This window comes from Danio rerio, chromosome 12 (assembly GCF_052040795.2).
Source record: "Danio rerio strain M-AB ecotype USA chromosome 12, GRCz13ab, whole genome shotgun sequence".
In the NCBI taxonomy this organism is placed as follows: Eukaryota; Metazoa; Chordata; class Actinopteri; order Cypriniformes; family Danionidae; genus Danio; species Danio rerio.
In genome coordinates, this window is record NC_141032.1 from 51,194,122 (window position 1) to 51,217,264 (window position 23,143).

The following is a 23,143-nucleotide window of genomic DNA, read 5'->3' on the forward strand; positions in this document are numbered from 1 at the left end:
CCACAAGCTCGTGAAGAAACGGAGACTAAAGCAGAGGCTGATTCCAGCTGGGAATTCCAGATAATTAAACTCTGTAGAGCAGGACAGTACTTTCATACATGCTCGGATTCACATCATTATATAATTATATTATAATCAAGCATAAATACTAACATTTTTTTTTCAATTTTTATATATTTTACATATTGTTTTATGAATAAATAAGCCACACGGACAGAAAGGCTCATTGCAAATTGTTGCAAACAATTGAAGGTGAATTTAAACAAACAAATTAAGTTGAACATACTAAATTTAATTAGTTTGTTTCAGTTCAGCCCATATAAATAGTCTACAAACACACTTTAAAAGGTGATGAGTTACTTAATGAGACTAAACCAATTGCCTTAAAAGCAACTAGTTGACTTTACAGTATAGTCGATATGTAAAACCATTGTCACTTTTTTAAAATAAAAGTAAACTAATCACTTTTTTAATACACCTTTATTATATTTGTTTTTCCCCAGCTTTTATCAAAATGACATTCAGTAAAATATCTGCTCTTCCAGACTCATTCATTCATTTTCTTGTCGGCTTAGTCTCTTTATTAATCCGGGGTCGCCACAGTGGAATGAACCGCCAACTTATCCTGCAAGTTTTTACGCAGTGGATGCCCTTCCAGCCGCAACCCATCTCTGGGAAATCTTCCAGACTCTCTTCTTCTAAAATCCAATACAGGCTATAATTGTTGATTTTATAGGCTTAATGAAGGTCCAAATATGTAATATTGTGATAATTCCAGTAATTATTTAGAAACAGGCGTGCTAAAATACCCTAACACTGTAAAAAAGGGATTAGTTTACTTTAAAAAGTAAGTACACTTAGCATAATTGTAAAAACTGAGTCAACTTAACTGTTCCAAGTTGTAAAGGGTGAACTTTATTTTTGTAAAGTCAACTTGTTGCTTTTAAGGCAATTGGTTTACTCGCTTTAAGTAACTCATCACTTTTTACAGTGTATTTACCTTTAAAAAATTAAGTAAATTAAGTAAATATTTTCAGTGCACATTTTTATCATAATAAATAATAATATAAAATTTTATAATATATATTTACTTTATATATACTGTTACTCCTCATTTAAAATACATTACAATGCTTTGTTTCATGGCCAGGATTCACATTGTTCACATAATAAAATTTACACATAATATTCACACATAGGCGACGCAGTGATGCAGTAGGTAGTGCTGTTGCCTCACAGAGAGAAGGTCGCTGGGTCGCTGGTTCAAACTTCGGCTTAGCTCAGCCCAGTTGGTGTTTCTGTGTGGAGTTTGCATGTTCTCCCTGCATTCGCGTGGGTTTACTCCGGGTGCTCCGGTTTCCCCCACAGTCCAAACCCATGCAGTACAGGTGAATTGGGTAGGCTAAATTGTCCGTAGTATATGAGTGTGTGTGTGCGTGTTTCCCAGAAATGGGTTGTGGCTGGAAGGGCATCCGCTGCAAAAAAATGTGCTGGATAAGTTGGCGGTTCATTCCGCTGTGGAGACCCCAGATTAATAAAGGGACTAAGTCAAAAAGAAAATGAATGAATGAAAAATTCACACATAATACCAACATTCATTCATTTTTTTTTCAGCTTAGTCCCTTTATTAATCTGGGGTCGCCACAGGGGAATGAACTGCCAACACATGTTTTATGCAGAGGATGCCCTTCTAGCTTCAACCCATCCCTGGGAAACACCCATACACACTCAATCACACACACTACGGTCAATTTTAGCTTACCCAATTCACCTGTACCGCATGTCTTTGGACTGTGGGGGAAACCGGAGCACCCGGAGGAAACCCAAGCGAACGCAATGAGAACATGCAAACTCCACACAGAAACACCAACTGACCCAGCCGAGTCTCAAACCAGCAACCCTCTTGCTGTGAGGCGATCGCACTACCCACTGCGCCACCGCATCGCCCATAATACCAACATGTTTTTAAATTTTTTTTGCAATAATATTTTTATATTTATATATATATATAATGCAGATTTTTCAACACATTTCTAGACATAGTAATTTTCATAACTCATCTCTAATAACTGATTTATTTTCTCTTTGTCATGATGACAGTAAATAATATTAGACTAGATATTCTTCAAGACACTTCTATACAGCTTAAAGTGACATTTAAAGGCTTCACTAGGTTAATTAGGGTAACTAGGCAGGTTAGGGGAATTAGGCAAGTTATTGTATAATGATGGTTTGTTCTGTAGACAGTTGGAAAAAAATTGCTTAAAGGGTCTAATAATTTTGACCTTAAAATGGTTAATAAAAAATTAAAAACTGCTTTTATTCTAGCCAAAATAAAAAAAATAAGACTTTCTCCAGAAGAACAAATATTATCAGACATACCGTGAACATTTCCTGAATCTGTTCAACATCATTTGGGAAATATTTAAAAAGGAAAAAAAATTCAAAGCAAAGCGAATAATTCTGACTTCAACTGCATATATAACACATAAATTATTATAATTTAGAATAATATAAAACATTATAATATATAATATATATTTTCTGTCAATTTCCTCATTTAAAATTAATTACAAAACTTTTATTCAGGGTCGGATTCACATAATTTATTTAATCAAGTATAAATACCAACAGGTTTTATTTATATTTTTTTAGGAATAATAATAGATAACAATAATAATAAATAAACCACAAAATTTATTATAACACATAATAATATAAAACGTTATTATTTATAATATACAATTTTTGTTAAAATTCGTATTTAAAATGCATTACAACACTTCAGGGTCGGCTTCACATAATTACATAATATCATCATTTTTATGGGTCAAGCATAAACACCAACATGTTTTTTATTCTATATTTTTTAGGAATAATAAAAAATATATAAACAAACATTTTAAAAAACTACATTATTTATAATAATATATAATAATATAATACATTATAATAAGTAATATATATATATATATATATATATATATATATATATATATATATATATATATATATATAGTCAAATTCCTCATTTAAAATACATTACAGTACTTTGTACATATGATACGAGTCTTTATTTATTCATTCATTAATAAATTTTTCATTAATTAATTGTAAGTATAATTTGTCTGGTTTATTTATTCAGGAAATTAACGGAAAATATATTTACATCATTTATTTTTAGGGTGTCACGGTGCCGCAGTGGGTAGAACAATCGCCTCACAGCAAGAAGGTCACTGGTTTGCGCCTCGGCTGGGTCAGTTGGTGTTTCTGTGTGGAGTTTGCATGTTCTCCCCATGTTTGTGTGGGTTTTTTCCGGGTGCTCTAGTTTCCTCCACAGACCAAACACATCTGGTATAGGTGAATTGGGAAAGCTAAAATTTTCCACAGTGTTTCCCAGTGACCCATCACTTGGCTTGAAAAGCATCCGCTGCGTAAAAACGTGCTGGATAAGTTGGTGGTTCATTCCGCTGTGGTGACACCAGACTACTAAAGGGACTAAGCCGAAAAGAAAATGAATGAAGGAATGAATAATTATTATTAGGGCATCACGGTTTCGCAGTAGGTAGAACAATTGTCTCACAGCAAGAAGGTCGCTGGTTCGAGTCCCGGCTGGGTCATTTGGCAATTCTGTGTGGAGTTTGCATGTTCTCCCCATGTTTGTGTGGGTTTTTCCCGGGTGCTCTGGTTTCCCTCACAGACCAAACACATCTGGTATAGGTGAATTGGGAAAGCTAAAATTGTCCACAGTGTATGTATGTGAATGCAAGAGTGTATGGGTGTTTCCCAGTGATGGGTTGCAGCTGGAGGGGCATCCCCAGTGTAAAACATATGCTAGACAAGTTGGCGGTTCATATATATATATATATATATATATATATATATATATATATATATATATATATATATATATAAATGAATTAATATATATATATTTATATATATATATATATATATATATATATATATATATATATATATATATATATATATATATATATATATATATATATATATATATATTAATTAATTTTTTTCTGCTTAGTCTCTTTATTAATCTGCGGTCGCCACAGTGGAATGAACCGCCAACTTATCCAGCACATGTTTTACACAGTGGATGCCCTTCCAGCCGCAACTCATCACTGGAAAAAAAAAAAAATTATATATTATTTGTTTTTCCTACTATGGAAGTCAATGGTAACAGGTTTTCAGCATTCTTCAAAACATCTTCTTTTGTGTTCAACAAAGAATAAATGATTGAGAACGGTTTGAGAGAGAGAGAGTACATTTTAATATGTGAGTGAACTAATCCTTTAACCTTTAATTAATTGTACATTAATAAAAGATTCAGTTCACTGCGAGGTAAAGCCTATATGTGTTGTATATCATTGCATTGTATTGCATGGCATGATGTAATCGCAATCCCTGAATGACTCATGTATATATATTTATATGTCTGACACTGTAAAGCATTCGGAAAGCACCCGAGGTAACTGTAGTTTAGGGTTGGTCAAACTCACCACTCTTCTGCCAGTTCTGTCGTTATCAGTCAATCAGTATAAAATAATATAAGTTCAATATATGGCATTTCCAAATACTGATGTGTAAGTCATTATGAAATATCAGCTGGAGCTCGTGATTGGCTGGAGGAGAGCGACTCCTCGCCGGTGGGGTGAGCCGGTGAACTATAAAAGCACCGGGCCGGTATTGCTCGGTCATACGGATGCTGGAGAGTGAATAAATAAAGGCGAACATCAGATGAACACCAGCCAATCGGAGAGATCACTGTAAACGCTTCGTCCAATCAGAGCGCGTTATTCCTGGCATTCGCGACATCACCATCACTGAGAGACGCAGCTGAGTTTTATACTGTGTTCGGAAACTGCGCTTCCTCAGACGACTTAACTTGAGCGGGTCCACGTGTTTAGAGCAGTTTGGTGAGTGTTCACTAATTTTAAACGCATCTGTTGCTGTGAGCAGGTTTAATTTGCTGCCTGAATGCTTCTGATTCTGCTGTGTTCGCTGTTTTAGAGCATGCACTGAACACTGGGATGACAGAACTTAGTGTTTGTAGTTATTATTATGATATGTGAGCATGTGTTTGTTGTTATCATGTTCGAGTTTGCATTGATCTCTAAAATGACACAAGTGTATGTTTTGTAGTGATCAATTTGAGCATGCACTGAAAACTAAAATGACAGAAGGTTGTGTTTATGTTTTGTGGTGATCGTATTTTCATGTTTGAGCATGCATTACCAACGAATGACTAAAGTATGCGTTTCGAAATTATTATTAATATCATTTTTGGGCATGCAGTTAACGCTATAATAAAATAAGTGTGTGTTTAGTGATCATTTTTGAGCATGCACTAAACTCTAGTATAAAGAAGTGTTTGTTTAGATGGCATAATTAATAATTATGAGCATGCACTGAGGACTAAAATAAACAAGTATTTGTAATGATCATTATCATCAGTTTTGAGCATGCACTGGAATGAAATGAGTGTGTTTACTGAAAAATTAAGCATTAGAACTAAATAAGTGTGTTTAGTGATCATCATTGTGAGTTTTGAGTATGCTAGAATAAATAAGTGTGTTTAGTGATCATCATTGTGAGTTTGAGTATGCTAGAACTAAATAAGTGTGTTTAGTGATCATCATTGTGAGTTTTGAGTATGCTAGAACTAAATAAGTGTGTTTAGTGATCATCATTGTGAGTTTTGAGTATGCTAGAACTAAATAAGTGTGTTTAGTGATCATCATTGTGAGTTTGAGTATGTTAAAATAAATAAGTGTGTTTAGTGATCATCATTGTGAGTTTGAGTATGCTAGAACTAAATAAGTGTGTTTAGTGATCATCATTGTGAGTTTTGAGTATGCTAGAACTAAATAAGTGTGTTTAGTGATCATCATTGTGAGTTTTGAGTATGCTAGAATTAAATAAGTGTGTTTAGTGATCATCATTGTGAGTTTTGAGTATGCTAGAATTAAATAAGTGTGTTTAGTTATCATCATTGTGAGTTTTGAGTATGCTAGAACTAAATAAGTGTGTTTAGTGATCATCATTGTGAGTTTGAGTATGCTAGAACTAAATAAGTGTGTTTAGTGATCATCATTGTGAGTTTTGAGTATGCTAGAATTAAATAAGTGTGTTTAGTGATCATCATTGTGAGTTTTGAGTATGCTAGAATTAAATGTGTTTAGTGATCATCATTGTGAGTTTGAGTATGCTAGAACTAAATAAGTGTGTTTAGTGATCATCATTGTGAGTTTTGAGTATGCTAGAACTAAATAAGTGTGTTTAGTGATCATCATTGTGAGTTTTGAGTATGCTAGAATTAAATAAGTGTGTTTAGTGATCATCATTGTGAGTTTTGAGTATGCTAGAACTAAATAAGTGTGTTTAGTGATCATCATTGTAAGTTTTGAGTATGCTAGAATTAAATAAGTGTGTTTAGTGATCATCATTGTGAGTTTGAGTATGCTAGAACTAAATAAGTGTGTTTAGTGATCATCATTGTGAGTTTGAGTATGCTAGAATTAAATAAGTGTGTTTAGTGATCATCATTGTGAGTTTGAGTATGCTAGAATTAAATAAGTGTGTTTAGTGATCATCATTGTGAGTTTGAGTATGCTAGAATTAAATAAGTGTGTTTAGTGATCATCATTGTGAGTTTTGAGTATGCTAGAATTAAATAAGTGTGTTTAGTGATCATCATTGTGAGTTTGAGTATGCTAGAATTAAATAAGTGTGTTTAGTGATCATCATTGTGAGTTTTGAGTATGCTAGAACTAAATAAGTGTGTTTAGTGATCATCATTGTGAGTTTTGAGTATGCTAGAACTAAATAAGTGTGTTTAGTGATCATCATTGTGAGTTTTGAGTATGCTAGAACTAAATAAGTGTGTTTAGTGATCATCATTGTGAGTTTGAGTATGCTAGAATTAAATAAGTGTGTTTAGTGATCATCATTGTGAGTTTGAGTATGCTAGAACTAAATAAGTGTGTTTAGTGATCATCATTGTGAGTTTGAGTATGCTAGAATTAAATAAGTGTGTTTAGTGATCATCATTGTGAGTTTGAGTATGCTAGAATTAAATAAGTGTGTTTAGTGATCATCATTGTGAGTTTGAGTATGCTAGAATTAAATAAGTGTGTTTAGTGATCATCATTGTGAGTTTTGAGTATGCTAGAACTAAATAAGTGTGTTTAGTGATCATCATTGTGAGTTTTGAGTATGCTAGAATTAAATAAGTGTGTTTAGTGATCATCATTGTGAGTTTTGAGTATGCTAGAATTAAATAAGTGTGTTTAGTGATCATCATTGTGAGTTTGAGTATGCTAGAATTAAATAAGTGTGTTTAGTGATCATCATTGTGAGTTTGAGTATGCTAGAACTAAATAAGTGTGTTTAGTGATCATCATTGTGAGTTTTGAGTATGCTAGAATTAAATAAGTGTGTTTAGTGATCATCATTGTGAGTTTTGAGTATGCTAGAACTAAATAAGTGTGTTTAGTGATCATCATTGTGAGTTTTGAGTATGCTAGAATTAAATAAGTGTGTTTAGTGATCATCATTGTGAGTTTTGAGTATGCTAGAATTAAATAAGTGTGTTTAGTGATCATCATTGTGAGTTTTGAGTATGCTAGAACTAAATAAGTGTGTTTAGTGATCATCATTGTTAGTTTGCGTATGCTAGAACTAAATAAGTGTGTTTAGTGATCATCATTGTGAGTTTTGAGTATGCTAGAACTAAATAAGTGTGTTTAGTGATCATCATTGTGAGTTTGAGTATGCTAGAATTAAATAAGTGTGTTTAGTGATCATCATTGTGAGTTTGAGTATGCTAGAATTAAATAAGTGTGTTTAGTGATCATCATTGTGAGTTTGAGTATGCTAGAATTAAATAAGTGTGTTTAGTGATCATCATTGTTAGTTTGAGTATGCTAGAATTAAATAAGTGTGTTTAGTGATCATCATTGTGAGTTTTGAGTATGCTAGAACTAAATAAGTGTGTTTAGTGATCATCATTGTGAGTTTGAGTATGCTAGAACTAAATAAGTGTGTTTAGTGATCATCATTGTGAGTTTTGAGTATGCTAGAACTAAATAAGTGTGTTTAGTGTTCATCATTGTGAGTTTGAGTACGCTAGAATTAAATAAGTGTGTTTAGTGATCAGAACTAAAGTGTGTTTAGTGATCATGATTGTGAGTTTGAGTATGCTAGAATTAAATAAGTGTGTTTAGTGATCATCATTGTGAGTTTTGAGTATGCTAGAATTAAATAAGTGTGTTTAGTGATCATCATTGTGAGTTTTGAGTATGCTAGAACTAAATAAGTGTGTTTAGTGATCATCATTGTGAGTTTGAGTATGCTAGAATTAAATAAGTGTGTTTAGTGATCATCATTGTGAGTTTGAGTATGCTAGAATTAAATAAGTGTGTTTAGTGATCATCATTGTGAGTTTGAGTATGCTAGAATTAAATAAGTGTGTTTAGTGATCATCATTGTTAGTTTGAGTATGCTAGAATTAAATAAGTGTGTTTAGTGATCATCATTGTGAGTTTGAGTATGCTAGAATTAAATAAGTGTGTTTAGTGATCATCATTGTGAGTTTGAGTATGCTAGAACTAAAGTGTGTTTAGTGATCATGATTGTGAGTTTTGAGTATGCTAGAATTAAATAAGTGTGTTTAGTGATCATCATTGTGAGTTTGAGTATGCTAGAACTAAATAAGTGTGTTTAGTGATCATCATTGTGAGTTTGAGTATGCTAGAATTAAATAAGTGTGTTTAGTGATCATCATTGTGAGTTTGAGTATGCTAGAATTAAATAAGTGTGTTTAGTGATCATCATTGTTAGTTTGAGTATGCTAGAATTAAATAAGTGTGTTTAGTGATCATCATTGTGAGTTTGAGTATGCTAGAATTAAATAAGTGTGTTTAGTGATCATCATTGTGAGTTTGAGTATGCTAGAACTAAAGTGTGTTTAGTGATCATGATTGTGAGTTTTGAGTATGCTAGAATTAAATAAGTGTGTTTAGTGATCATCATTGTGAGTTTGAGTATGCTAGAATTAAATAAGTGTGTTTAGTGATCATCATTGTTAGTTTGAGTATGCTAGAATTAAATAAGTGTGTTTAGTGATCATCATTGTGAGTTTTGAGTATGCTAGAACTAAAGTGTGTTTAGTGATCATGATTGTGAGTTTGAGTATGCTAGAACTAAATAAGTGTTTAGTGATCATCATTGTGAGTTTGAGTATGCTAGAACTAAATAAGTGTGTTTAGTGATCATCATTGTTAGTTTGAGTATGCTAGAACTAAAGTGTGTTTAGTGATCATCATTGTGAGTTTTGAGTATGCTAGAATTAAATAAGTGTGTTTAGTGATCATCATTGTGAGTTTTGAGTATGCTAGAATTAAATAAGTGTGTTTAGTGATCATCATTGTGAGTTTTGAGTATGCAGTGAACACCAGAATCAATTAAATAAGTCTGTTTAGTGAACATTGTTAAGTATGCATTGGACCATAGAATGAAATAAGTGTGCGTTTAGAGTGAATCATTATTTTTGAGCATGCACTGAACACTGGAATAAAATAAGTGTGTTTAGTGATCATCATCATCCCATTTGAGCATGCACTGAACACTAGAATGACAGAAATGTGTGTGTTTATGTTGGCAGATATATCATCATCATGCCTGATTCTGATGTGAAAGCTCCAGTCTTGCAGCCCCAGCTGGAGGCAATGGAGGATGAGTTTGACCCCTTATATAAAGAGAAACCAGGCCCCAAGCCTCCTATGAAAATAGTGTGGCGAAATGTCATTCTGATGAGTCTTCTGCACATTGCTGCGGTGTATGGCCTCTTCCTGATCCCGTCTGCACACCCGCTCACACTCCTCTGGGGTGAGTATCAGACACTCACACTCAATATTACTTTAAAGAGACAGTTCACACTAAAATCAACATGTCCTCTCCCTCATGTGGCTCTGACAACTTATGAGTTTCTTTTTTTTCATTGAACAACAAAAGAAGATGTTTTGAAAAATGTTGTAACCATTGACCTTCACAGTAGGAAAAAACTATATCAGTGTGTACAGTATATACAGGAATTCGACACTATTTAAGAGCTTTTTTAACACTCTTTCCATACATATTAAGACCTCATCGCCACTTAAGCTTTCAACTGGTAACATCGGCCACATTTTAACTTGAATTTTGATTGTAAGAAACTAATCCTAAACTAGAACATTATTAATATACTGAATATAACTGCGGGTGACACGGTGGCTCAGTGGTTAGCACTGTTGCCTCACAGCAAGAAGGTCGCTGGTTTAAGGCTGGGTCAGTTGGTGTTTCTGTGTGGAGTTTGCATGTTCTCCCCGTGTTGGCATGGGTTTCCTCCGGGTGCTCCGGTTTCCCCCACAGTCCAAACACATGCGCTGTAGGGGACTTGATTAACTGAATTGACTGTAGTAAATGTGTGTGAGTGAATGTGCATGGGTGTTTCCTAGTACTGGGTAGCAGCTTTAAGGGCATCCGCTGTGTAAAACATATGCTGGATAAGTTGGCGGTTCATTCCGCTGTGCCGACCCCTAATGAATAAAGGGATTAAGCTGAAGGAAGCTGAATGAAATGCTAATCCAGCAGAGGGCGCATATAGAACAGCAGGAAAAACGATGTTGCCTTGGTTAATGCAGTAAACAAAGCAGCATGACGTCAAATCTTGCAGGATTTTATCGATTTCATCATCTACACAGCATGCCAACATTCACAGTAAATTCAGGCGAGTGTAATAAATAACTGCACTGCATAATCAAAAATAATGCATCATTTAATACCATGGGCAAGGCAGTGGCGCAGTAGGTAGTGCTGTCGCCTCACAGCAAGAAGGTCGCTGGGTCACTGGTTTGAACCTCGCCTCAGTTGGTGTTTCTGTGTGGAGTTTGCATGTTCTCCCAAAGACATGCAGTACAGGGGAATTGGGTAGGCTAAATTGTCCCTAGTGTGTGAATGTGTGTGTGGATGTTTCCCAGAGATGGGTTGCAGATGGAAGGGAATCATAAAAACTTGCTGGATAAGTTGGCGGTTCATTCCGCTGTGGCGACCCCGGATTAATAAAGCGACTAAGCCGACAAGAAAATGAATGAATGAATTTAATACCATGTAAAATAGCATTTAAGAATATATTTAAGGGGCTTAAATTTCTCTAAATTGATCGATCAACTTTAATAGTGCTTTTTAAACACCCGCAGACACCCTGTATATACTTTTTAAAATAATTTGAATGAGTAATATGCAATATTACATGCCATTACAGGGATCAGTGTTGCCAGATTGGGCGGTTTTCCACCTAATTGTTCTGTTTGGAATTTGTTTTTGCGGGTAAATAATGACATGGGCGGGTAGTGAAAATTTGGGCGGGTTTGCAACAGCGTGCCCCAGTCTTCACTTATAAACCTGTTATGATCTCCTAAAGGAGATGCCATAGCCCCGTTCCTCTCATACAAATGCTTACAACAGTTGTGATCTCCCAACGAGACACACCACATCTCCACATCTCTCCCCCCTGCTCCTCAGCTTCTCAACATAGTCTACTATATAGTCTGCTGATTGTTGGGTGGTGCTTTTTATGTTTTATGCAGGGTTTGGATAGTTTTTGGGCCGGAATCAGTCCGCTGCATCTAGCAACACTGACAGGGATGCCGACAGAAAAGTTCCCATCTTTGTTTCCCATTTTCTTAATGTTTTATATTTAGAAATTTTTAAATTAAACTACACATTAGATTTTTTTCCTGAAGTTCTAAATAAAGACAGAAATGTGATCACATATAAGTATATCAGTACTCCTTTACATGTGCTCAATATATACAAAATACTAGGTGATTTGAATTTGCAGAAATGGTACAGTGGTGGCACGGTGGCTCAGTGGTTAGCACTGTAGCCTCATAGCAAGAAGGTCGCTGGTTTGAGTCCCGGCTAGGCCAGTTGACATACCTGTGGAGTTTGCATGTTCTCCCTATGTTGGCATGGGTTTCCTCCGGGTGCTCCAGTTTCCCTCACAGTACAAACACATGCGTTATAGGAGAATTGATTAACTAAATTGGCTGTAGTGTACGAGTGTGTGTGTGAATGAGTGTGTATGGGTGTTTCCCAGTATTGGGTTGCAGCTGGAAGGGCATTTGCAGCGTAAAACATATGCTGGAATGGTTGCTGGTTCATTCCACTGTGGCGACCCCTGATGAATAAGGGACTAAGCTGAAGGAAAATGAATGAAATGCTGCAATATGGTGATGTATATCATGATCATCATATGAGATGACGACATATTTACAGCATGATTGTTGTTTCTTTGATGCTATGAAATGTATTTATCACTTTTTATTTGAATGCACTTGAATATACCTTTATTGTGGACTGACTTTCTGGCTCTATTAATTAATTGCACTGTGCTTTTGTGAGCCATGATTTTTTTTTTTTTCAAAAGACAGGCTTGTGAGCTCATCTTCACCACAATATACTACAATATTTCATGACAAATGTGTTGTGGAAGGTGTGTGCACAGCTGAATGCACTAATGTGTTTAAGTGATTGTGATTTAAAGTGTGATTGAAATGGTTTTGTTTTGTGACTCAAAGTAAATCTATTATTTTATAACATAACATAATGAATGTCTTTATTTTTGTGTGCAGCTTTTGCGTGTTTCGTGTATGGTGGTCTGGGCATCACTGCAGGCGTTCACAGATTGTGGAGTCACAGATCATATAAAGCCACTTTACCTCTGCGCATCTTTCTGGCCATCGGAAACTCCATGGCCTTCCAGGTAATCAACAATAATCCGAGAAATACTGTCGAGAAGCATCTCAGGTTGATTACAGCACAATCCACTCGCTATCTGCAACACACAGTTTGATTTGTGTCGGACATATGCTGATACTCAATAATAACGCAGTTTACCAAGATAATGAACATGTGTCATATAGTGCTGCTCAAAAAATGAATCCTGATTAAATGCATCCAAAATAAAAGTTTATTATGTACAAAAAAATAAAAACAGAACCACAAAAGACATTTAAATGCATATTTAATTTATATTATGTATAGATTATATCTAAATATAAATTTCTCTAATATATGCATGCATGCGAGTATTTATAAATGCATAATATACAAAACACACATGCATTATGTCAATACAAACTTTTATTTTGAATACTGTTAATCGTCTGTGTGTGTGTATATATATATATATATATATATATATATATGATACAAATAAAATATGCATTTGAATGTCTGCAAAAAAAGTTCTGTACAGGTTTGTTTTTATGTATGTGCATAATATAATACATTTATGCATAATACATATACATAAACACACATGCATATATACATATTAGGGGCTGAGAAATGTCAAAGATGTAATCTAATTTCTCTGCCCCTAGTGGCGGTAAATACAATTGCACTCTTTATTTTCTTCTCTTGTAGAATGACATCTATGAATGGTCCCGGGATCACCGCGTGCATCACAAGTACTCCGAGACGGACGCCGACCCTCACAACTCAAACCGGGGCTTTTTCTTTTCTCACGTTGGCTGGCTGCTGGTTCGAAAACACCCGGAAGTCATCGAGAGAGGACGCAAACTAGAGCTCACTGACCTGAAGGCCGATAAGGTGGTCATGTTTCAGAGGAGGTGAGTCTCGTTATACAAACTGTGCTGTAAGTTATTTGGCTGATTCTCGAACAATTTGCATCTCATTTGCATAAAACTTGTTATGGCTGTGCGATATTGGAAAAATCTGACATTGCGGTATGAGTTTAATTTCAACAGATGATTTGAATAGGTCTATTTGGAAAGACTTCATTAATTTAGATTAACTGGGATCATCAAGTTTTTTTTCAATGCAGTGCATCTGCATAAATTATAATAAATTATAAGCAGAAATAAATAAACAAACAGTGCTTTATGGTTTTCTGGGAAGTCTAACAGTATTCATGTACAGAAATTGAACAATCAAATGTAAAATAACATGGACATTGATCTATAAATAATAAAAAAATAAGCATATTTAATAATGTCTTGACTTAATAATATAATCCTGTGATGTGACTATTGCAGATGCACACAATGCATTATTAATGCTGTAACGATATATCATTCAGCCCTAAACCAAAAGCATTATATCAAGTTACATCTTAAAAGTTATATCTTAAAAAATAATGTTTGTTTGTGTATTTAGATGCAATTTGTCTTAAAAATATCAACTTAAAGACTCTCACTACCCTATTTTTGACAGCCTCCACCTCCTGAATAATACATTTAGCTTAAATTAGCATCAAATAAGTCTAATTTTCATATTTTTTACTCTACTAAATTAAATTAAAATTTCTATTTTCTTTATTATTAGTAATTTTAGTAAACAAAACACATTTGGGTGTCATAAAAAAAACCTGTGCTGTTAGTTATATTACTGATTCTAAAATATTTAGGGTACATTTTGCATCTTATTTGCATAAACCTTGTTGTATTTTTATTTTTTTATATTGTATTTTTGTTGTATTTTTAATGAACAATTTTGACAGTAATGACACACGTTATATCTAAAATAATGTTTGTATGTGTGTTTAGGTGCATTTGGTCTTGAAAATATGAACTTAAACACTCCCACTATAGATATTTTTGACAGTCTCCGCCTCCTAAATCATACATTCAGCTTCAATTAGCATCAAATAAGTCTAATTATCATGTTTTTACTCCACTAAATTAAATTAATACTTCTATTTTCTATATTTTTTGTAATTTCAGTAGTGAAACATACATTTTGCGTCTGTCATCAAACAAACAGTGCTGTTAGTTATATGGCTGATTCTAGAACATTTAGGGTATATTTTGCATCTCATTTGCATAACCCCTGTAGTATTTTTCAAAAGCAAAAACTTTTAGTGTACAATTTTGACAATAATAACACGCATTAAATCAAAATATATCTAAGCATAATGTTTGTATGTGTATTTAGGTGCATTTGGTCTCTGAAAATATGAACTTAAACACTCCCACTATAGATATTTTTGACAGTCTCCGCCTCCTGAATCATATATTCAGCTTCAATTAGCATTAAATAATTAGGTCTAATTTTCATATTGTTTTACTCTACTAAGTTAAACATTTCTATTTTCAATATTATTATTAATATCAGTAATAAAACATACATTTGGTGTCTGTAAACAAACTAAATGTGCTGTTATATAGCTGATTTTAGAATATTTAGGGTACATTTTATTTGCATCTCATTTGCATGATCCTTGTAGTATTTTTTAAAAGCAAAAACTATAAAGGAACAATTTTGAAAATAGTGACATGCATTATATTAAGTTATATCTAAAAAATAATGTTTGTATGTGTATTAAGGTGCATTTTGTCTTGGAAACACAAACTTAAAGAAAATATGAACTTAAGGATGCCCACTATAGCTGTTTTTGACAATCTCTGCCTGCCTGAATTATATTTAATTAAACTAATTAATTTTTTTGTGTGTGTTTTACTTTACTAAGTTAAACATTTGCATGAAACATCTATTTTTTTGTATTATTTGTTATTCCAGTGATGAAAAATACACATTTTAGTGACTTTTATTGACATTTTAGTCGTTTGAATTAATATATAGAGAAATAAGTGTGTATAATAACAGGAAATGTGCTGCAGTTTATTACAAGGGTTTTGTAGCATAATATACACCACCAAGCCAGACAATATAGCATGCAGACTACTAAAAATGTTCAGAAAAGTCACTTTTTTTAACTATTCAATGTTAAAAGATCTCATAATGCAATTTAAAAACCTAAATAGATGTGAAAAAATAAAAACGTCAGTCACAAGTTATGCAAAACCATTAATTTATGAATGTTCTTTAGTGTAGTTGTAACTCGGACTATGATTGAACAGTGTCTGATTTACTCCACAGATTCTACAAGCTGTCTGTGGTGTTGATGTGCTTCGTTGTCCCCACGGTTGTGCCCTGCTACATGTGGGGCGAGTCTCTCTGGATCGCGTATTTCATCCCGACGCTCCTCAGATACGCACTAGGCTTAAACTCTACCTGGCTGGTCAACAGCGCTGCACACATGTGGGGAAATCGGCCCTATGATGGAAACATCGGCCCCAGGGAGAACCGATTCGTCACCTTCAGTGCTATAGGTATGTCTGATGAACAAACATTCAACACATTTCTAATCATAATAGTTTTACATTTACATTTAGTCATTTAGCAGACGCTTTTATCCAAAAAGACTAACAAATGAGGACAAGGAAGCAATTTACACAACTATAAGAGCAACAATGAGTAAGTGCTGTAGGCAAGTTTCAGGTGTGTGAAGTGTAAGAAGCAAAACATTAGTAATTTATTATGTATTTATTTATGTAGTGCAGTTAGCAGTGGAGTCAGAGAGGCAATTGCAGATTAGGAAGTGAAGTGGAGACTAAATCGTTGAGTTTTTAAGTCGTATCTTGAAGACAGCGAGTGACTCTGCCGTTCTGATGCAGTTAGGGAGTTCATTCCACCAACTGGGCAGATTGAATGCGAGAGTTCGGGAAAGTGATTTCTTCCCTCTTTGGGATGAACCACGAGGCGACGTTCATTCACAGAACGCAAGTTTCTGGAGGACACATACATCTGCAGAAGTGAGAGCAGATAAGAAGGAGCAAAGCCAGAAGTCGCTTTGTAAGCAAACATCAAAGCTTTGAATTTGATGCGAGCAGCAACTGGCAGCCAGTGCAAACGGATGAGCAGCGGAGTGACATGTGCTCTTTTAGCTTCATTAAAGACCACTTGTGCTGCTGCGTTCTGGAACAGCTGTAGAGGATTGATAGAGTTAGCTGGAAGCCCGGCTAGTAGAGAGTTGCAATAGTCCAGTCTGGAGAGAACAAGAGCTTGAACAGAGTTGAGCTGCATGTTCAGATAGGAAGGGTCGGACCTTTCTGATGTTATAGACACTAGTATTCAGCTTAAAGTGACATGTAAAGGCTTCACTAGGGTAATTAGGGTAAAGTTAGGGTAATTAGGCAAGTCATTGTATAACAGTGGTTTGTTCTGGAGACAATCCAACACTAATATTGCTGAAGGAAGCTAATAATATTGACCTTAAAATGGCGTTAAAACAATTAAAAACTGCTTTTATTCTAGCCAAATAAAACGAACAAGACTTTCTCCAGGAGAACAAACATTAGAGGAAATACTGTGAACAATTCCTTGCTCTGCTAAACAGTACTTGGAAAATAATTGAAAAAATTACACTTCAACTTCATGTTCAGGGTTTAACGCTAAGGATTTTTTTCTAATGGCCCGATCGGACTAGTGGTTCAGATTTTTACTTGCCCTGCCAATATTGTCACTGGCCCCACCAAAAAAAGTTAATAGCCATTTCTAAGCCACAAATAAATAAAAAATGTCAAAATGTTTGTAAATCTAGAATTTAAATATTTGCAAATTGTTAATAAAGTGTTTTGCAAACAAAAGTAGCAAAATGTGCAGGTATTTTTTTGCAAAACCAAAAGATGACTGACCTGCCAAACTAACGGCAAACTGTACAAAACATCACCACCTTTTTTTAGTCGTGGTGTACCCTCGTAAATGTCTGCTTCCAAGACGCTACAGACAAATGTTTTCCTTTAGCATCATTACTTGATGTTGCCGCCATGTTGCTGTCTCTTAGCTGTACTGATTGTTACGGAAAAAAAATAACATGCTCACAACATCCAATCAGATAAGAGGAACCGAGAAGGTAGCATTTGAAGGCTTAAAAACACAAACGGTTTCTCTATTCTGACTGTATTTGCACACAATTGACAAATAGTCACAGGCAAATTAAACTTTAGTGACTGGGCATTAGTGGCCCTATCGGGCCAGTAACGATCCTGTCTACTGTCCCGAGCATCTCACACGCTGGCCCCGAGCCATCGGGCAGTCCTTATTGTTGATCCCTGATGTTCAATTATACATTATACATTATACTTATATTCAATAATACATAATTCTATCACTTTTAGAATACATTTGATTAAAATAATAAGTACATATACAAATAATAAATGTCCATTATTATATATTTAGACGCCTCAGCACTAATGCTTTTATTTTGCATTGTCTCTCAGGTGAAGGCTACCACAATTACCACCACACGTTTCCCTACGACTACTCCACCAGCGAGTACGGATGGAAGCTCAATCTCACCACCATCTTCGTGGACACCATGTGCTTCTTGGGTCTGGCCAGTAATCGTAAGCGTGTGTCTAAAGAGCTGATTCTGGCTCGGGTGAAGCGTACAGGCGACGGCAGCTACAGAAGCGGCTAAAAAAAAACATCCTCCATCTCAAAAGAAAACGGATGTCCAGCCCAAAAAACCGAAGGCCGGTCAAGGCGCTCTTCAATCTCCTGCTACCATTAAATCTACCATTATTATTATTATTATTCTCATTTTCTCCTCATCCCCAGGGGAGAGGGAGCTTTAATACAGGGATCTGAGCTGTTTGTGTAGCGCTTATTCACACTGTGTTTCCGGCTTCCTCTTCTCAGATATTCGGGACGCCCCGCTCTGAGCTCTTATTGCTGACGTGCTCGTTTTTCTCAATGCAGGAGCTAAACGTGGCGCCCCGTCACCCGCCCGCCGGGGCCTTTTTTTGTGTGACGAGCCCGTGCCAAATCTAGATCGGTGCAGTTTGGTAGAAATTCACGAAGAGGTTTAATACTTAATTTAATATTTAACAGCTGCACCTTATTGTCAGTGCTTTGTGTTGCGTTATATATTCTGTTCTGTTGCCATACTTGCACAAATTGTTCATTTGTTTTGTAGGAATGACGTTTGAATGGTTGGAATCTGTATTAGGGGATAGCTCACCCCAAAAAATGAACATTTATTCAGCCTTAAGGTGTTTTTTCTTATGTTAAACACACAAAAAAACAAGACTTTCAATTGACTTCCATAGTAAGAACAACAAATACAATGCAAGTCAATGGTTACCGGTTTACAGCATTCTTCAAAATATCTTCTTTTGTGTTCAACTGAATAGAAGAAACTCAGAGGATTGAAACTAACTTAAGGAAGACTAAATAATGACAGAATTAGCGTTTTTTGGGTGAATTATCCATTATTATAAGTTGATTATAGCACAGATTTGACTTGCAGCCGTGAAACGGCTTCAAATATTTTTGATAGAGAGATCTTCTTAAAGGGACAGTACACACGAAAATGACATCTCTGCCATTTATTTACTCTTGTTCCAAAGCTTTCTTCTGTTGAACACGATTGAACATCTACTAAACATTAAAGACAGCCATTGACATGATTATTATTATTTGGTATCTACTGATGTTAATTTCCAACATTCTTCAGACTATCTTCTTTTGTGTTCAACCGAAGGAAGTCATTTTTCATTTTTGGGTGAACTGCCCCTTTAAGGTTTAATCTGTAAACACACACACACGCCTACAGAGTGATGCTATCTATAATTTCATGTTAACACATTGATAATTATAGAGATTTCAGAATAATCTGGATGTTTGTGACTGGATCGAATGGTAGAGTTTGCATGAGAATGTTGATTCTTGACTATTTTGTACTGTAAATTGTGTTGTCATTAACTGTACACGATCATCTTACTTTTGAGTTCAGATTTTCCGGTCTGACCTTCAGTTTGTAGAGTACGCTGTATTAATACAGAGCTCTGTGAACAGATTTACAATAATTATCTAATAATTTTAGCTCAGATATTATGAGGATCATGTGTTTGTGTGATGCCAAATACAGTTGTGTTGCATGTGAGCCGAATTGTAGCTTTATGTTTAATCAAACATATTTTCAGAGATGCTATTTTTCCATATTTGGTTTCATTCGTCGAGTTGTTTGTCATGAAATTGCTTTTGTAATTCCTCACAGACTTCATATTGAGTGTGTGTGTGTGTGTGTGTGTGTGTGTGTGTGTCTCAACCACGACTGTTTCTCTCACACACTGCCTTATTTGTGCTCTGAGACTTGTGACTTGAGATGCCAAAAAGTTTTGAGAGATCTCGTGCGATTTGGAAGAAGCCTCTGGCTCCTAAAACTAATGTGACGCTCCTGTTTGTAATACACCAGCCTGTAATTATGAATAGACCAAGGTTTCATAATCAATTACTGGAAATAAAGCCTCAAGCAAAGAGCTTCTACACCTGTCTGAGTACTGCACTTCATTTCTGATCATCCTGCCAAGCTTTAAAAGGATCATTTCAGCAGATTGTGTTAAACACCATTCCTGCAATATGCTCAGGTCAGATTTCACTTGACTATTAAATGATGTACATGATTAAAAGCAAGTAAATTACCCAGACTGAAATAACGAGCTACATCGGGGATTCTTAATCATTAAGAGCAAGATAATCTAGAAAAATATCACATGTTTACTCTTACTTACTCCCATAGCTGATATTTAGCCGCACCGTGTTGGTGTTTCATAACCTGGAGGATACACACATACACTATGGATAATTTAGCTTACCCAATTCCCCTATAGACCAATTACCATGTTTGTAAACATTCAGGATGCGCGCGGGGAGGGGGCAGAAAGCAACTGGAAGCGCTAGCATTTACAGCGAGGGAATGACATCAGATGCGGTGCAGAGTTTGTTGTTGTCTTAGAAATAAGATATATTGATTGCACATTATATATATTATTGACATAATGCTTTCAGTGTATTATAACAGCTCGTCAGCCAGTGATAAGCACAGTGATTCAGCAAAATTAACGTTAAAGGTTCAGGACACCCTGGAGAACTTTTTTTTTATATTAACAGATGTGTGTGTGTTGAGCATCAGTTAAGACAATGTTAGCACCTGTCAGCTCTAATTGTGGGGAAACTGGATAATGTTGAGCTTTTGTCAGCTCATTTCAGCTTCCGGGTTTAAAATGATTTTTGGGGCGGGATTAAAATCGGCGACGTAGCGCAGAACTGCAAGTGCAATGATGACGCGTCGGTTTCTCATTATTATTCATAGCGGAGTTTTCTTATCCTATGAGAAGAGCAGGCTGCTTAATTATTCATCAGACCTGCCAGACCTGCCAGTGTCAAGCCCGAGCTGAGAGACACGGAAACCACGGCACAGTATTCAGCCGTTCATATGCGTTTGTTTCCATTATCCACGGGGTTTGTTGCATGTTTTCCCCCGCGATCTTGTCAGGGCCGATCATACAGCAAAGCTGTGTGTGTGCTGCTAGCATTTTTGTCGGGAGAGCAGCACGAGAATTAGAGAATGGCGGACGCTGTCTTTTATCAGGAGTTCATTCACATTCAGACACATCACCGTGCTGCTGTGTTTGCCTAAATCCTCCAGATTACCAGCAGGGCTAATGGTTAAAATAGACGGGTCAGGAGACCTGCTGCACTGAGTCTGCTGGATACAGGGATTGAGGGAGAAGTCCTCATTTATAGTGTTTACATGAACACACTTATCTTTATAATGATATAAATTGTGGTTGTCTGTATATGAAATTACGAATAACAAATGTAGCAGGGCATTAAATCACTGTTCATTTCTTTGCATTTTAACTTTGTAAACTATAAACTCATGCGTCTCCTCATGGTTTGTCTCATTTTCTGAGCTGACTGACTACAACGGTTGTTCGCTCACGTTCTCCCCTGCTGGCCACGCCCACTCCTGCCCGATGCTCGCGGAGCTCCGCCCATTAATCATGCATCTTTTGAAAAAATTCTGAAGTAGACTCTAACCGAAAGAGGGGGGTGTCATGGCCCTTTAAAGTGAGCGTCTGAAAGGTCCATTTGCGATAGCACCCTCCCAATGGATATTGGATAAGATGAAATGACCAAGCATCCAGCCCCAAATATACAATCTCATTGAAGCTCCGAGTGATTTTACAAGAGAGAAGTTAAAGGTCTACAAGTCTTTGGATGCCAACAGTGTTCTGTGTGGTCATGTGCAAGAAATAATGCTCCATGACCAGATTCAACACTATGTAGAGCTAAAAACCGAGATTCTGCTCAGCCAAAGACAAGAAGACGGAGTTATACAACGTTATACAAGCAAAGGCCTGGGTAATTAATCACCAACACGCAAAACCACTGCATTGTGACAGCGAACTGCACCTGTACAGCAGGATATGTGAACGAGGTAAAGTCGGTTTTATATTCGCACATTCAGACTTTCTCCTTAATAATGAAATTTCATAAAAATATTATTTACAATCTCTAAATAGCGAAATCTTATTAGCAGCAGTGACTATCAAAGTACAACATGTTCACAGTCAAATAAACTGTGCTAATGTTGTTTTCAAGTCACACTTGCAGGTTATTTCAGACTGAATATTCAAAGTGCCGTAATAAACACTATAGGGAGTGTGTCACAAGTCGTCACTGAATGAATGTGTGAATATTAGGGATGTAACGTATCAGAATTTCACGGTACGGTAATACCTCGGTATGAATGGCACGGTACGGTATTTATTGAATAATTTACAGGAAAAACAAAACTAATGAAAAGACTCGAAAAAAGTGTCAAAAGTGTTTATTTACCTCAGCACTGAACATATCAATGACACAAATCAGCCATCTATCTGGAAGTTTCCAAACAGGATCTTTAATTTTAATAACAAAAAACTATTAAACCATATTAAAAAATAAAGTTTCAATTTAGTTTTGTTGAAAACTCATCACATTCAGCATTTAATCACTCACTCACTCAGATAGAGATGGGCTTTTTAAGGAAAATGATCATATAAATGTAATCTGGTGAAAGCTGGGGTCTCTGGGCATGTCCCCTGCGACAGAATAAACCCCTCTCATTCGGGACTGAGGTTTCTGGGACAGAGAGATATGATTTAGCCAAGGTTGACCGCAGTGGGTAACGCTGTGCATTGTCTTTCCACCACTTGAGAGGACAAGCCATGAGTGAGACAGAGGTCTCTTTGCGGTACAAGTCAATGTCTGCATCAATCTGAACAGTGTGCTGTGTTCTGCAGTCCCCATGACTGTTTGTAGTCGTATTCTCCGACTTATATTTCACCACAGTCTGGCAGTGCCTGCATACTATTTTTGTCTTTGTCTGTCACCTTTTCTCCTTTTTCGTATCTTTTCCGAAAGAAACCGAAATGCTTCC

The 23,143-nt window shown here is 35.7% G+C and overlaps 1 protein-coding gene across 2 annotated transcripts; it reads left to right on the forward strand.

The window, feature by feature from the left end:
* The first annotated feature begins 4,718 nt into the window (after positions 1 to 4,718).
* On the forward strand, positions 4,719 to 20,204 carry scd (stearoyl-CoA desaturase (delta-9-desaturase)). 2 transcript variants are annotated; one of them, NM_198815.3, is given in 6 exon segments: positions 4,719 to 4,937; positions 9,686 to 9,909; positions 12,696 to 12,826; positions 13,492 to 13,697; positions 15,967 to 16,199; positions 18,153 to 20,204. In NM_198815.3, coding segments are annotated over 5 exon segments (981 nt in total). In that variant the 5' UTR covers positions 4,719 to 4,937; positions 9,686 to 9,698; the 3' UTR covers positions 18,353 to 20,204.
* The last annotated feature ends 2,939 nt before the right edge of the window (positions 20,205 to 23,143 follow it).